The sequence below is a fragment of the Hemiscyllium ocellatum genome, chromosome 3 (genome assembly GCF_020745735.1).
Source record: "Hemiscyllium ocellatum isolate sHemOce1 chromosome 3, sHemOce1.pat.X.cur, whole genome shotgun sequence".
In the NCBI taxonomy this organism is placed as follows: domain Eukaryota; kingdom Metazoa; phylum Chordata; class Chondrichthyes; order Orectolobiformes; family Hemiscylliidae; genus Hemiscyllium; species Hemiscyllium ocellatum.
Window position 1 is genome coordinate 50,021,356 of NC_083403.1, and position 16,836 is coordinate 50,038,191.

The 16,836-nt window shown below is 39.8% G+C and overlaps 1 protein-coding gene across 1 annotated transcript in view; it reads left to right on the top strand.

The window, feature by feature from the left end:
- Positions 1-16,836, top strand: part of LOC132837388 (cAMP-specific 3',5'-cyclic phosphodiesterase 7B-like) — a 168,093-nt gene that overhangs the window by 120,019 nt on the left and 31,238 nt on the right. The window contains exons 5-7 of the mRNA XM_060857059.1: positions 2,250-2,313; positions 9,045-9,140; positions 11,517-11,617. Of these exons, the coding sequence (XP_060713042.1) occupies positions 2,250-2,313; positions 9,045-9,140; positions 11,517-11,617 (261 nt within the window). The remainder of the gene's footprint in view (positions 1-2,249; positions 2,314-9,044; positions 9,141-11,516; positions 11,618-16,836) is intronic.

Below are 16,836 nucleotides of genomic sequence, written 5' to 3' on the forward strand. Positions count from 1 at the left end.
TATAATTTTGACAAAAATTAATTGCAACTTGATACCATTTGCAGTTACGTAAAACTTCTTGAACAACATACATAAATAGTAAAGAGCTGTTTAAACTATAACTAAATCACTTCTTCACAAAGTAGTCAAAGAAGTTATAACAGATTATTTCTCTCAAATTTAAAGTATTTAGCGAATTCCAAATTGCGAACCAGGCTTTCAATGTCAATTTCTTTTGAGCTGTGGAAATCATGCTTTGGTTTTTATATAGGCTGTTCAATTCTACCTTTTAAAGGAAGCGTTTGGCTTGGTGGTAGCATTCCCATTTCTACTTCAAGAGTTACTCCAGTCTACCCCGGTTGGTGGCTGCAGAGACTCTGGCTTTGATTTCTTGATTAATGTCCAACACGGCCCTCATGTTAATGGGTGGGTGTATGCCCCCAATCTTATGAGTTATGTGAACCATGAAAGTCTCCAACTTTATAAAAGTAACAGCTCTCTAAGCAGAGTATGAAGATAAGCAAACAGCAAATTCTGTAGATAGAAGATGGCATTTTGAGTATATTTGCCTCAGTTTTCAAGAATTGAATCCTTTAACCAACCAGGCAGGACATTCTAAGTTTAGTGTTGAGTAATGAGGCAGAATTAATGAACAATCAAACAATAAAGGAACACCTAGCTACTCGTGGCCATGCATTATTACATTTAATATTAGGTTTGCAAGAAGTCTAAGTCACTAACCAACCTTTGAATTTTCTTATAGCAGGCTTTGAAATGATAAAACAGAAACTGACCACTGTAAACCGGTGGGATCTGTTATGGGTAATAAATAGGAAATGTTCAAAGAAGTATTTGTGCAACACCTCAACATAAAGAGAAGGATCTCACACATGCAGTGAAATAACCTTGTTAACAAAAGAGTCGAAAGCTAGGATAAAATTAAAAGAAAAGGCTGATGTAAATACAAAGATTTGTGGCGATTCCTTGAGCTGGGAGAGATATGAAGAACAGCAGTCACACTGAAAACAATAAGCATTTCAAAATAGAGTATAAGATTTAAGAAAAAAACCTATGAGAAATAACATGAAATGTTTTCACTATGTTGAGAAAAAGAGGATGGATATGTTTAATTACACCCCAAAAGAAACACAAAATGTTTTCAATTGAAAACCAGAAAATGGTAGATAAGCTAAATAATTACTTTGCAGTGGTCTTTAGAGAAAGCTGATAAAGTATAGGAAGTATGAGGAAAACAAAATATAAAAAAACTGCTTGGTACAACAGAATGTAAACAATGCTGAAAGGAAACCAAAGGTTGAAACTTTTTATCTTGTACTCATCAGAGCTAAGACACAAGAAACACGGTGGGCCGCACGGTGGCACAGTGGTTAGCACTGCTGCCTCACAGCGCCAGGGACCTGGGTTCAATTCCTGCCTCAGGCGACTGACTGTGTGGAGTTTGCACGTTCTCCCCGTGTCTGCGTGGGTTTCCTCCGGGTGCTCCGGTTTCCTCCCACAGTCCAAAGATGTGCGGGTCAGGTGAATTGGCCATGCTAAATTGTCCGTAGTGTTAGGTAAGGGGTAAATGTAGGGGTATGGGTGGGTTGCGCTTCGGCGGGTCGGTGTGGACTTGTTGGGCCGAAGGGCCTGTTTCCACACTGTAAGTAATCTAATCTAAACAGACTTGAACAAAGGGACACCAATGGTGCAAGACAACACGTTTCAATCTGTTGTTTCCTTTTAGCCATGTTTTTTAAAAAAATAAGCTAAAGGAGACATTTACTGGATTTAATATGTTTTTGTTCAAATGGTGAAAACAGAACAAAATCTGGTTCAGTCACTTGCTGTTTTCCCTTCCAATCAGATTCCTTTACATTTCTTGCAATTCACTTGATTTAGATTGCTTAGTTGTTTCAATTTGGTACTCAATATAAAATGCCTTCCGTGATTCCTTATCTCGTGTTTTATTTATTGTGTCTTCAGTCAGTAATTCAATAGTCACGGTCAACTTAAGTATTTTTTAGCAGGAAATTGAATGTATCTGCTAAGGAAACATTTTCGTGAGATTGTTGTGTGAAAGACTCTCCACTCCTTCCCTCAAAGTACTGACTGCTCTCAATTGTGATAGGTTTCAACAATGCCAAAAAAAAGTTATTCAGGTGAAGTAATGTTGTGGTGTAGCAGTAATTAAGAAAAAAAAAACACAGGTTAATTTCATGTGTTTAGCTGCATGAAATTTGATTTTGTTTTCCCTATTTGCTTCATTTCAGCACATGTTATCAAAAGTTGGGAGGTGGAACTTTGACATTTTCTTGTTTGACCGTCTAACGAATGGTAAGTTAAACACTAAACACTTAACAAATTTGTGTATGCTACTGATCAGGGAGATTGTACTGTGTCTGACAAAATGTGCTTTTCCCTATTCTATTCTATAAACAGATTTAAGAATGATATCACAATATATAATTGCAAGATGTTGTGACTAACAAAGTAAGGATATTGTTAAGTTTCTGTGGTGGTAGTTGATCCCACATCTTTCTGACTCTGAGATAAAAGAGCTCCCACTGAGTCAAGGACGCAATTCCTTCTTCGTAAACACAAACTCTGGAATCATCCTTCACACATTTCTCAGAAGAATCTACAACACATCTGTGTACTTTTTGAAGGTTAAGTTGTCTAAAGTTGCACATCATATTCCAAACATGACCTTACCAATAATCCATATACATCTATAATAACATGTTATGGCACATAATCAAATACCTTTGATGTGAATGATACAATGACCCAGAATTTCCAGTCAGTGATGAAAGAACTGTGCCAGCAATTCATTAGAGAGTTTCTGAGTGCATTCGCATTAGAACCTGGAGTTCTTGGGCAGTCTGGTGGCTCAGAGGTTAGCATTACTTCCTCAAAACTGTAGGGACCTGAGTTCAATTCCATCCTCAGCAACTGTATGTGTGAGTTTGCACTTTCTCTCTCCTTGTCTGTGTGGGTTTCCTCTAGGTGCTCTGGTTTTCTCCCAGAGATTTGCAAGGTGGGTGGATTGGCCATGCCAGATTGTCCATTGTGCCCAAGGATGTGTAGACTAGGTGAACTGGCCATGGGAAATGCAGGGTTACGGGTAGAGGTCTGGGTGGGATGCTCTTCGAAGGGTCTGTGTGGACACGATGGGCTGAATGACCTGCTTCCACAATGTGGGAATTCTGTGATTCTTCAAAATCCATTTAGCAAGTTGCCTTCTTCTAGGATTTGTTTGAATGGGGTAAGCAATTGTGTAGCACCTCAACTAATTAGACTGAGGAGTTATTAATGTGTCACAAGTGTGGGGATGGCAGAACAGTGAGAGCCAGGGCATCCATTCACTCCATCTGCTCAATTCTTGCCCACACACTTGATGTATCCATATTGATGTGCAGCTTACCTTCTCTCATTCTTCTAACTGATGCTCATTGCCTCTGAGTCCTCCTTTTACTCATTCTGTGCAGTTTCTATCCTCCTCCTCTCTCCAGCCTCTCTCACCCCATCAAAGTGCTGACTGATAGTTCATTCCTCCCCTCAACTTTCTTGAACAGCAGGCAAAAATAGCAAATGGAGCAGGAAGGCTGTCCTAGCACTGCCCCATGCTCCCCTTGCACTCCTCGTTGCATACTTTCAGCCCCTGGTTACTTCTCTCACATCATGATGCAATTCAGGTATATGCTGAACCCAGTCCTATCTGTCGTCCCCACTTTCTGCGCTCATGCCTTTCCCATGACCTGTTCATTTTGAGACCTGACTTGTGATGTCTTTGATGTAGGTGCTCAGTTTGCAGCAGTAACCCTTTCTCTGCCTTCAGCTGTTTTCTTCACTTGCACACTGTTGCAGTATATGAGTAATGTTCACATGTGAGCTGGTTTCTGCCTCAGGTCATGCCTGCTGCTAACAACCATTGTCATGGGCCACTTAGACTCAGCTGCTTGAACCTCACTGTGGCCACTCTGGGTCTGCATCCTAGCTAACCCAATCACCCAGCTCATTCTCAGTCGCTCTAATGAACAGAACATCAGGAACCAGGCCTTGCAGTGGGAAGATGGAACACCTGACTGCAGACATTGGGCTCAAACTCAACACAGCCGGGCAGTAGCAGCTTTTAAGTTGGAGATCTGTTCAACATGAGAATTATTTAAGAAAAGTGTAGGCAGAGGAATGGTTACCAAGGCTGCCAGTGGCAGGGCTAAGGAAATGGCTGGGAGGGTGTAAACATAATCATGAGCTTCAGATTCAGCTTCCAAAAGCAGGAAGAACACCAGCTATGTTTGATGTAGGTATGGTATTGTGTCAGAGAACAATAGAAAAAAGGACTGTCTTCACAATATCTAATACAGAAGGCTAAAAAGGAAGAAGAACTAGCTAAGCGAGATAGTTCTTTTCTGAGGAGTCTTTGTCCACAATATCAAGAAAAGGAAAGGAACTGTCGCTCAAAGATGTGAACCACTGAGATGACAGTTTTGCCCACAGTCTCACAAGTTGCAGTAGAGTTTGACAAATGTCTTAATGTAGAGGATGATGCCCCAAATGATGATGTCTGCCAGCAGGAGGATCCAGATTTGAAAGGCTATAGACTTGCCATCCTCAGTGTGACCAGTCTGTGCTATGTTGACCCCGTCGCTTGGTCCAAATGTAATTATCATGTGCGACAAAACTTGGGCCAGAGCAATTTCAGCAGTTCAATGAGCCTAGAGATGATAATCAAAGATGATTCTCGATAAATCAACAAAAGGGTATTTGCCAAAGAAGAAACAGTGCACTATCAATGACAACAGTGTTCAATGACAAAGGACCTTATGATTTACTTCTGCTTCAAGCTGCTTCCCATTGATGCATTATCTCCTTCTTCTGATCGAGGTTCAAATTGGACAATCATGTCTGCCATTCAAGCAGCACATGAGAGAAGCAGGAAACATGTGGACAATTTTCACAAATGGAATTGAAAGGTAATGGGCAGAATCTTATAGGGGTCTATAATCCTGTGACAATATTGGAAGAGAAATCCAACAAAGACTATCTCAAAGTTGGAAACATCTCATTCGATTTTTAATGCTTTTACTGAGCAGCAAAATGAGATTCTAGGCATGGAAAGTTACCAGATAAGGAGGGTTATTACTTGTTAAATACCCTGTAAATGTCCCAACTCATTCCGTCAACATTTAGCTTCCTATCTTAATAAATGCGCTCAACAAGCATTACATTGAGAAACTCGACATGGAAACCCAAGCGTATACCCAGTGACTTTAGCTCACCACTTGTTTCAAAGGACCTTCATGTTGCTAAGGATCAAGCAATATGTCTGGCACATCCAAGAGCAGCAACTGCACACACTCGTTGGTCATGGACATTGGCATCGATATTTGCCAGCCCCTCATCATCATGGCACCTTTTTGGTAATTGACTGCCAGGCCACTGAGAAAGCACAGACTGGTAATGCAGAGCACATCAGCAAGGCTTTACAAGTGACGATCCCCAGGGCTCCAAGACACGGAACCCAGTGTTGGACATGAAGCTGCAGGACCTGCTGAAAGGGGGGCAGGAGGAGCAGCAAGAACAAGCTCAGGAGGAGAGGCAGCTCCAGACACAACAAGAGACACAGTCGCACTGACAGGTGTCTGCTCACCACACGCTTACAAATGTTTTGTACAAGTGGAAATGAACAGCAACCCCTCCCTACCTCCAAATCCCAGGGCTTGCCCCTGAATGTTATGCATTATTCCTGAATGTTGCAGTCTATTAAAATCAGAAAATCTGGCAATCAATATTCTTCAACAGACTGATTTGTAATAACGTCAGGTCCAGCACCTTCATTAAATCATGAGCTAGTTAAATGCAACCTGTTACTTATATATTAACAATCCCAGTTGTGTGTACAGGTTGATTGGAGTGCTCCTGGCAGTTTATTTTTCTAAATAACTTACTGAAAGGAAAATGAGCCTCGGTAGCTGCCAATGCACTGTGCTAAGGCTGGTATGTTGGCTCAGTGGCTCAGTGGTTCGCACTGCTGCCTCACAGCACCGGGGTCTCAGGTTCAATTCCAGCCTTGGGTGACTGTCTGTGTGGAGTTTGTACATTGTCCCTGTGTCTGCGTGGGTTTCCTCCCTCATTTCAAAGATGTAAAGTCAGGTGAATTGCCCATGATGCATTAGTCAGAGAGAAATGGGTCGGGGTGTGTTATTCTTTGGAGGGTTGGTGTGGACTGATTGGGCTGAAGGGTCTGTTTCCGCACTGTAAGGAATCTAATCTAAATAACTAGTATTGAAAGGTAACAGTGTGGACATTTTGCACACAAGGGGCAGGAACCCAGCTCAAGGATTGGATTGGGCTGCATCTCAGAGTTGTTGGCTTGCTCTCTTAGGACTCAATCACTTTGCACCTACCTGCCTGCTCGCACTATCCCTGCCTTGCTGTACCTTGCTTTGCTGTGACAGACCAGGCAGCTTGTCTTGTTGGTCAGCAGTACTATGTCAAAGGGAGCAGACATCCACAGTGTGCTGTGTCAATCTCACACCCGCTCCATGTGCCAGCAGTTTTCATGACAACATGTGGATCAAGCAGGCAGCCATACATATTAAAAAACTGGCATAGGGGATAGTCCTCACTGAAGTCTGTGGAGGCACCTGTTAGTCAGGGGGATCCCAGCACAACTAGTCAACGGCTGCCTCCCTTACCAGTTCAGAGGAATTGCGATGGTCTGGAGGTCCAAGAAGAAGGGCTTATGCCGGAAACGTCAATTCTCCTGCTCATTGGATGCTGCCTGACCTGCTGCGCTTCTCCAGCAACACATTTTTCAGCTCTGATCTCCAGCATCTGCAGTCCTCACTTTCTCCTAGTGGGAATCAGTGTTCTGTATAACACGTTGTTCATCTTGCAGCAGCCTCTCACCAGAGTGATTGATCCATTTTAATTTGAGCGTGACCATGAAGTTATAATTGCGGTGCCCCTTATCTGACATGTTCAGGTTCTGACCATCAACGGGTTGAGCAGCTTCAGAAAGCTAGTGCGGGTCTGGCAGAGCAGCCTTTTAAAACTGGCACAGACACAAGGGATGTCAGTCATCCAGTGGATATATGCTGAGTGGTGCATTGCTCTGGGAATGGCACGTGGTAAGATATGGTTGGAGGACAGGGTAGATAGTTAATTTGGTGAGTTTGGTTAAGATGTAGTGAGAGAAGTTGAAGATAAAGTTGAGGTTTATCATGAGGATAAACCCTCAAAAATATGACCCAACTCAGAATTAGCCAAAAGAATTTAAAATTGAAATATTATAAGCAATTTTGAGTGCCTGAAAAGAATTTTGAAACTGTGTTACAATATAGATTTACTATAACAATAAGAAGAATGAGAGGATATATTTTATGATATAAAATGTAATGAAAATGCAAAGCAAGTTTCTCTAGTTTCCATGTTTTGTGATAAACATCTAAGGTACTCTATTTTACTTGTGGTAAAATTTAAAACTGGGATTTAAAACAATCTTGATTATGCATCAAAAAGAATCTATAGTTAAAAGAAAAGAAGTATTTTATCGAAGTAGGTGAAATTATATATATGGATATTCTTCCCATGTCTGTGTTCCAGTTTCCTCCCACAATCCAAAGATGTGCTAATTAGGTGAATTGGCTATGATAAATGCAGGGTTACAAGGTTAAGGTGGGGGTTGGGAGTGGGTGGAGTGCTCTTCAGAGGGTTGGTGTGGAGTCAATAGGCCAAATGGCCTGCTTCCACACTGTAGGGATTCTATGATTAGGAATAGGAGTAGGCCATTTGTCCCCGAATGGCTGTGCCATTCAATAAAATCATGGCTAATCTGATTTCTGCACCTTGCCACTTATCCCCAATGGTCTTTCACCCTCTTGCTTATCAAGAATCTAACTACCTCCAGCTTAAAAATAATTCAAAGACTCTGCCTCCACTGCCTTTTGAAGAAGGGATTTACAAAGGTTCATAACCCTGCATGAGAAGATGTTTTCCTCATCTTGATCTTAAATGGACGACCCTTTATCTTGAAATAGTAGCACCTAGTTCTCGATTCTCCCACATGAGGGAACCTCCTTTCCATATCCATCCTGTCTAGATGCGTTTAGATCTTACATATTCCAATTCTAAACTCTAGTGGACAAGGCCTAGCCTGTCCCATATTTCTTCATTAGCCAAGTTGCCCAATCCAGGTATTTGTCAACTACACTTTCTTTGAATTGCCAGGAGAAAGTGAGGACTGCAGATGCTGGAGATCAGAGCTGAAAAATGTGTTGCTGGAAAAGTGCAGCAGGTCAGGCAGCATCCAAGGAACAGCATCTTCCTGAAGATGCTTCCAACATGTTTGCATCCTTCCTGAAATAAGGAAATAAATATTGTACACGGAAGAGGTGTGGGCTTAGCAATGCCCTGTTTAACTGAAGCATGATCTCTCTACTTTTATTCAAAGTTATCCTCACAATATTCTGTTAGTTTTTCTAATTACTTATTGTGCTTGCATACTAACCTTTTGTGATCCGTCTGTATCTCAGAACTCTGCAGGCTCATTATATCTAAATAGTATGCTTTTTTATTCTTCTTGCTGAAGTGGGCAATTTTACATCTTTCCACATTGTACTCCATTTCCAGATCTTTCTCCTTTTATTTAACTTACTTTCCTACTTATGCATCATCAGCATATTTAGCAACTGTACCTTCAGTCCCTTCATCCAAGTCTACTTCAGTTAGATGTGATTCATCCAGAAATAATGAGGAGAGACGAAAAACAGTTATAATTGTGAACTTTTTTCATGGACAATTAATTGAAATAATCTCATTGTATAGAGGATACTAACTGAAAAGAATTTACTTTTGATCAAGGCTATTCTACCTTGAACTCCTCTTGCCACCAAAAACAATTAGAAGTACAAACCCACATCTCAATCCAGGAGTAATATTATGCATCAATCTGATCCTTATAATATAGAATGATTATATCATTGATTGCTTTTGTAAATACCAGTGCTAAGATTTCACCAATGTTAATTAGTTACCAATGAGCTCTTCCTTTATTTCAGGGAATAGCCTTGTCACCCTATTATGTCACCTGTTTAATCTCCATGGTCTCATTCATCACTTCCAGTTGGATATGGTAAAATTGCACAGATTTTTAGGTAGGTCAAATAAACATATCAAAGTGTTAAGTACTGTACATGTAGTGAATCTAATATTACTGCTGAAAATTATCGGTGTACTTCTTCACTGAAAATAAATATTGCAACAATAATGAAATAGTGCTGACATTGGAAATACTTGCAGAGCTTAATGTTATCTTCGCTGTAAAGTGAGGTCATCCCGTTTAACTTAATTAATAGTTCATGATGTGCAGGGGGTTGGAATCAAAACTTCTGGGGTCGAAATTGATTTCAGCCAGTGGCATAAAACTGATGATATTGGATCAACCGAGAGTTACACACAACTCTTTGCACTCAATGGAATTCAATATCAGGCTCTCCGTGTAACGGGAAGTCAATCCAACACGAATATCTAGCACTACTGCCTGAGATAAATTTCTGTCCCATGTGTCTTTTCAACTACTCCTGGTTGTCCTTAAAAGAGAACTGGCTTTAGATTTTGGCAGACTTTGCAATTGATAGTGAATTGCAGTAATGCAGAGAGACTCAGAGTTAGGTCCAAGTTAGGTCCAGGTAAGGACCATAGCTTTTCTTCCCTTTAAGGACATTAGTCAGGACACCAATTGGGTTCTTATGACAACCTCAATATCTTTATGGATATTGTTAGAAATGCCATGCCTGTTTTCTATTTCCAGATTTTTAATCTGAACTCAAATTCTGTGGTGGATTTGAATTCTTGTTCTCCAGATTATTAGTCTATGCCACTGCATTATTAGTCCAGTAATAATTATTTGTTACTTTGACTTTTAGTCATTTCAATACTATTGTTGAAGTGGAATTGGAGAGGTTTAGACATAGAATTGCAGAAAAAATAAGCACAGATTTGATAGGCAACAATATAGTGGAGGAGTTTGTAGAGAAAAGGGAGAATGGAGATGGAAAAATAGTTTACAATGTCCAAGATTTTAAATTGAAAAGGCATTGACTGATTTTGAATGAAACAGTAGTGAGGAGATATAATGTTGGCTAGCTAGGATGCTTGGAAGAGGTATTTGGCAATCAACAGTTTAGTGAGAATAGTGTCAATGGATAGGAGAAAAACAAGAAAGATATGTTAAGGGCTAGAGCGGTAAGTTTCATTTGGTGTTACTTCAACTCCATTGAAGGTATTAGGACTCACGGTGCATTAAAATGCACAGTACACATCAGGGACTTAGAATTCAGTGCCCTGTAATTTGGCATACCAGCAGCTCTATAAGTGGCTCAGAATTGCACAGAAGTGACTCAAATTGGTTTTGCTTTTAATTTTCTTCCCTGTGACAAAGATCTTTAAAAAAGATGAGAAGAGCCAGTTCATCCTCTGAAAGAATGGATTCTTATTCTTAGTCATGTTACCACAGATAGATGTAACATTTAAAATAGGCAGTCAGGAAGGCAAAATAGAGGACTTATCTCTGGTGGCACCTTTTAAAGTCATACAGCGCAGAAACAGTCCCTTCAGTGCAATTCATTCACACCAATCAGATGTCCTAATCTGACCTAGCACCATTTGCCAGTATTTGACCCATTAAACCCTTTCTATTCATGTACACATTCTGCTGCTTTTTAAATGTAACTGTAACACCCTTCGTCAGTTCCTCTGGCAGCTCATTCCATACATGCACTACCCTCTGCATGAAAAAATTACCCCTCAGGTCCTTTTTAAAACTTACCCCTCTCACCTTAAACTGTGCCCTATAGACTTGCACTCCCCTACACAGAGAAAAAGATCTTAACTATCCGTCTATCCATGCCCCTCATAATTTTATAAACCTGTATAAGGTCACCCCTCAGCTTCTAAATCTCCAAGGGAAAAAGTCCCAGCCTATCCAACCTCTCCCTGTAACTCAAATCCTCCAGTCCTGGCAACATCCATGTAAAGCTTAGCTGATTCAAAATTGAATGGAAATAAGTTGAATTGGATTAGATTTATTGTAACAATACTCAAATGAGTGCAGTGAAAAGTTTATAATTTGCCACTAACAGTGTCATCCAGGTACAAAGGTACCTAGGTACAGCTTCTTCAGTTACAAGATTAGTTACAGTGTAACAATGTCAACAACACAAGGCACCATCTTAGGTACAGAGTACACCTCATAGAGCCCATACAGTTATACAAAATGGTGATGGTGGAAATTTATAGATATGTATTCCTGGATTTGCTGCTACCTTGAGGGGAAGGAAGTGAGGCAGGTTAATGTCTCATTCTAAATAAAATCTGGTTTATTTTGTTAGATAACATCATGCATTTTACTAATCTTGATTCTACTAGCTAAATTTTAAAAACACACACTAAATTCTTCTGGTTGTACAACTACTGCTTCAGATTGTTATGGTGGTAAATTTGTATTTAACTTACATTTTCATCCCTACCAGTTATGATTCAAGAGGATTATCACAGCCAAAACCCATATCATAATGCTGTTCATGCTGCTGATGTGACTCAGGCAATGCACTGCTATCTAAAAGAACCAAAGGTATAGATGATCCTTCTTTATATTTAATGAAATAAAAAGAATTTTAGAATATCTTTTGAAAGCATTTCTTTAAAAAAGCAACTTGAAGAGAAATATAGGCCTGAAAGCAATTTCCTTAACAACTCTTTCGACTTCGGATTTGCTTTTGCTTTTGCTTTTGTTTTCTTTCATGCGGTGTGGGAGTTACTGGCTAGGCAGCTTTAATTGCTGGTCCCTAATTATCTTGGGGAAGGTGCTGGTGAACTACTTTTATGAACTGCTGCAATTCCTGTGGTGTAGGCTTACCTACGATGCTCTTAGGGAGGAAGTACCACGATATTTACCCAGCAACACCCAAGGGAGAGTGATGGAGCTCCACGTCAGGATGGTGAGCTGGGAACTATCAAATGATGATGTCCCATGCTGCCCTTGTCCTTCTAAATGATAGAGATCATGAGATTGGAATGTGCTGCCAAAAGAGCCATGGTGAGTTGTTGCAGTGGATCTTATAGCTACTGCTGTGCCTCAGTGTTAGAAGGTGTGAATATATAGTTTGGAGGGTAAGTTGTCAATCACTTGGAGTTACTTTGCCCTGGCCACTGTCGAACTACTTGACTGTTGATGTCAAGGGCTGACATTCTTAGCCCACCTCTTGAGTTCAGCCCTCTTGTTCGTATTTGGGCCAAAGTTGTAATGAGGTCCCAAGCCAAATGGCTGTGGGAAACCCAAACTGAGAGTCAGTTACCAGCTGAATAAGTACTGCTTGATAGTATGTTGACAGCTCCCTTCCACCACTTTGCTGATAATCGAGAATAGATTGATGAGGTAGTTGTTGGTTGGATTGATTTGTCTTGCTTTTGGCACTACAGGAAATATTTCCCATATTGGCTGACCCTGGAAATTGCAATGGTAATAGACAACAGGCAGTTGATCACAAATGGCCCTTCTATATTTGCAATCAGGATTTTGACTGAGTGGAAAATGTTTATGTTTATCTTTTTATCGTGCTTGACGATCTCTGTTTGGAGAAAAATGGAGAACTGAAGACAGAAAGACATGTCTCCTTGTGCACAATTGTGCCATTCACTCTGCCAGAAGCCAAAGTGAAAAGTAAATGTAGGTTCCTGGCTTACAAGAAGTATTGAGCTGCAGATGACAATCTCATGCTCCTGATGCAGCGATGGAAGAATACCAGAAACCCGTAAACCAAAATAAATTCCTGACATTATTTTGATGTTTTCTGGTGGATAGATAAATTTTCAAGAGTCGCAAATAATTTTGATTTTAAATAATCACCCAAATGCATAGGGAATTAAACATTTTACAATGTCGTTAAACCAAGAGGCATGTGAGTTGTGTGGCAACTTGATAATACTTGCCTATTTGTGTACAAATCCCATTTGTACCGAAGTTTAAATGGTTCCATCAGATTATTTACTGCAAACCACAAACTAAAGCCCAGAGTGATTTTCAGTAGTTACTCTGAACACAAATGTAAACAAAGTAATGATTGTTACAATGACTGGAATCCAAATTTCATTTTTCACAAACATTCTTGTGGTTTAATTTAAAATTATCAAAATTTGCTTCTAGTTTTGGTGCAATGTTGTTTAATGTTCTCTCTTTTATGTTCATTTGTGTTCAATCTAAATTGATGTTGAATGAAATCACAGTTCTCACTGATCAACAACTCCCCTGTTGTTTGGAAATAGACAAGTAACCACCAAGGGGATTGAAAACAAATCAAGCTGACTTATTTATATGTTGTTGATAATTCATTCACCAAGTGAATTTATATCAAAAAGACTGAAGTTGTTCTGAGAGCTTTTTAAATCTATTCATCTAGGAGTTTTCACTGCATAAAGTATAAAACCGTAGAGGGTTATATAACGTTCAATGACCTACATCTTCATGCTAAAGCTTTGTTGTTCAGAGTTGCTAAAAGCATTCTTTTGCAAAACAATTTTAAAGGGAATGAGGAAAGGGCAGGGTAATCGGACTGTAGAGAATTATTTCAAAGAGCATGTGCAGGAATCAAAAGCAAATATGAGTCAGGTTTGTAAGTTACAGGTGTGGACTAATGTTCATATCTAAAGATTGTATTGATAAATAACAAATAATAAAAGTTAGGAATAAATGCAACAATGCATCAACGTCTAGCAAGAACAGACTAATATTAGCTATTGTGACAATTATTTTACACCAAAAGTATTAATTTCTGTCCTGCTGCACATTGTCAAAAGAGGGTATTAATATCACATGTAAGGTGTGCATGCACATATGTTTGCAAAATGCATCCAAATGGCATGAATACCTGTTATGTGCACATGAGTCTCTCCCAACTCATGACCTTTGTGGAGTCAGAGAGCTAGCAGGGGTGAGGCTTGGTGGTCGCATCAGATATAAAACCCAGAAGAAGATGAAGAAATTCAGCAGGTCTGGCAGCATCTGTGGTGAGAGAAATAATGTTCTAAGCCCAAATTGACTCCTTTCCAGAGCTGCAGAGAGAAGAGGTAAAGTGATGATAGAAAATGGCAGGGTGAAGCAGGTGGAGCAGAAGGAAAGGTCAGATACAATTTGAGAATGGGAGAGATTAGAGATCAAAAATGTCACAAAGCAAAAGATAAAAGGAGTGATGAAAACAGAAATTGCTGGAAGAACTCAGCAGGTCTGGCAGATCTGTGCAGAGAAAGCAAAGTTAACTTTTCAGGTCCAATTACCTTTCTTCAGAATTGCTCTGAATATTCCGAAGAAGGGTCATTGGACTCGAAACATTAACTCTGCTGTCATTCCACAGATGCTGCCAAACCTCTGAGTTTTTCAGGCAATTTCTGTGTTTGTTTCTGATTTCCAGTATCAACAGTTTTTTTTAAATGAATAGTAATGGTTGCAGAGAAAAGATAGGCACATCGCAGATGTTAATAATACAAAATGTGTGCATTATAATTCACTATAATGTGATTGACAAATTGGGAACACAGTTTCTAAACACAAACTTTTAAAACGTGTTGGCTGTAATGTGATTACATCGCCATCACTTTAAGTACTGCTTCTAAAGCAAAATCTTTCTATAATGCAAAGTTACATAAGGATGCAACCATCAGGTTGCAGAAGAACTACCTGTAGGTCTTAATATCAGATTATAGGTCCACTCTGCTTGAAAGCAAAACCAAGAAAACCACACACTGGCTGGAGTGGGGGGAGGAAGTTGCAACAAAATGGAGACCAGAGTTTGTGGTCTGGAGTTGCTGAACTCAGTATTGAATCCAGAAGGCTATAATGTGCCTAAATAGAAAATTAAGTACTGTTCCTCTAGCTTGTATTGTGTTTCAGTGGAACACTGCAGCAGGTCTAGATCAGAACTGCAAGTATGAGATCACTTGGCATTAAAATGGAAAGCAAATGGAAGGTCAGGATCACATTTGCAGACTGAATGGAGGTGCTCCACAAAACAGTCACCAGACTACATTTAGTCTTCCCAATGTTAAGGAGCCCACACTGTGAGTAGCAAATACAAGAGACTAGATTTGAAGAAATGCAAGTAAATCATTGCTTTGCCCACAAAGAGTGATTGGGGCCTTGGACAGTGAAAGGGAGGAGTTAAAAAAGCAAGTGTTAAATCTCCTGCAATTGTACAGGAATGTGCTATGGGAGAGGATGAGGCATTGGTAGAGATAAAGGAGTGGATCAGGGTATTGTGGAGTGAACAGTTTCTTTGGAAAAATGTTCTTTTTTTACAGATATCAATGTATTTTGCTTCTGTTTTAGTCACACCAGGTTCTTGTCTAGTATGTAATGGTGAATTCAAAATTTTGTATTGCAAATCATAATGGTCAATCAATTAATTTGGTACTCTCCAGGTTTGCCATTCGTTTTCAATTTATAGACCGAAGAGATTTACAAACACTAAGAATAAAGGTTTCTACTATAACTCTTAAGTTCCAAGTCTATATGTTTGCTCTTTTAGAAAGCCATATATTGGTTTGTAAACATAGGATTGGTTTTAACTGACCAACTCTATTAAGCCCCAACTTAATATGCCTTCTAAGTACTTTCTTCCACAGAATCACAAAACTATTGCAGTACAAAGGGAGGCCATTCAGTCTGCGCTGGCTCTCTGAGCATTTGAACTGAGTGTGAATCTACTGCCTTATCTCCATAATCCTAATCATTGGTTTCTTTTTAACTAATCATTCAATTCCCTCTGAAATGCCTCAGGTGGACCTCTGCACCACACTTCCAAGCAATGCACTTCAGACCCTAAGCACTCACTGTGTGAAAAGTTCTCTTTTTGCTTCAGATTTGCTTCTTTTGCAAAAGACTTTAAATCAGTGCCCTCTGCCACTTGATCATTTCGCCAGTGGGAGCAGTTTCTCTCTTTCTATTCCTATTTCATATAATGTTATGCCACAGAATCCATAGGTGTCCACTGAACTAGAATAGGTCAGATGTTTTCTGCTGTGTATAAAACATCTCAGGGTCTTGATAAATGTAATCATGATTGATAATTTTCAGTAGCTTTCCCTTGTTTATGTGAATATGGTGAAAGATTACTCTGCAACTGGGTTGAGGTCTGTAATTAGATAAGAATGCATAATGAAGCATGAATGCAAATATGCAGAATCAAGGAGGTGTTATATGAACACTAAATAAATGTTTCGTCACTATACTAAGTAACATCATCAGTGAGCCTCAGGATGAAGCACTGTAGGTATGGCCTGCTTTATATTTATGTGTTTCGGTTTCCTTGGGTTGGTGATGTCATTTCCTGTGGTGACGTTGTTTCCTGTGATGATGTCGTTTCCAGTTCTTTTTCTCGGGGGGTGGTTAATGAGACCCAAGTCAATGTGTTTGATGATAGAGTTCCAGTTGGAATGCTATGCTTCTAGGTGACACACACAAGAATTCCTAGAAGCATGGCATTCCAACTGGAATTCTATCAACAAACGCATTGATTTGGATTCCATTTACCACTCCCTGAGAAAAAGAACAGGAAATGATAACTTCACAGGAAATGGCATCACCAACCCAAGGAAACCAAAACACATAAATATAAAGTGGGCCATACCACCAGTGCTTCATCCAGAGGCTCACTGATATTTCCTAGTATGGTGACAAAATGCCTGAAAACTAACCTTCCAGCTCAGTGAGCAAACCTACATCCAGAACCTCAACTTGAGCTTTAAAGCTTCTCAAAACTCGCAGGCGCTAAACAGGTTGGAAAATATACTTCACTTGAG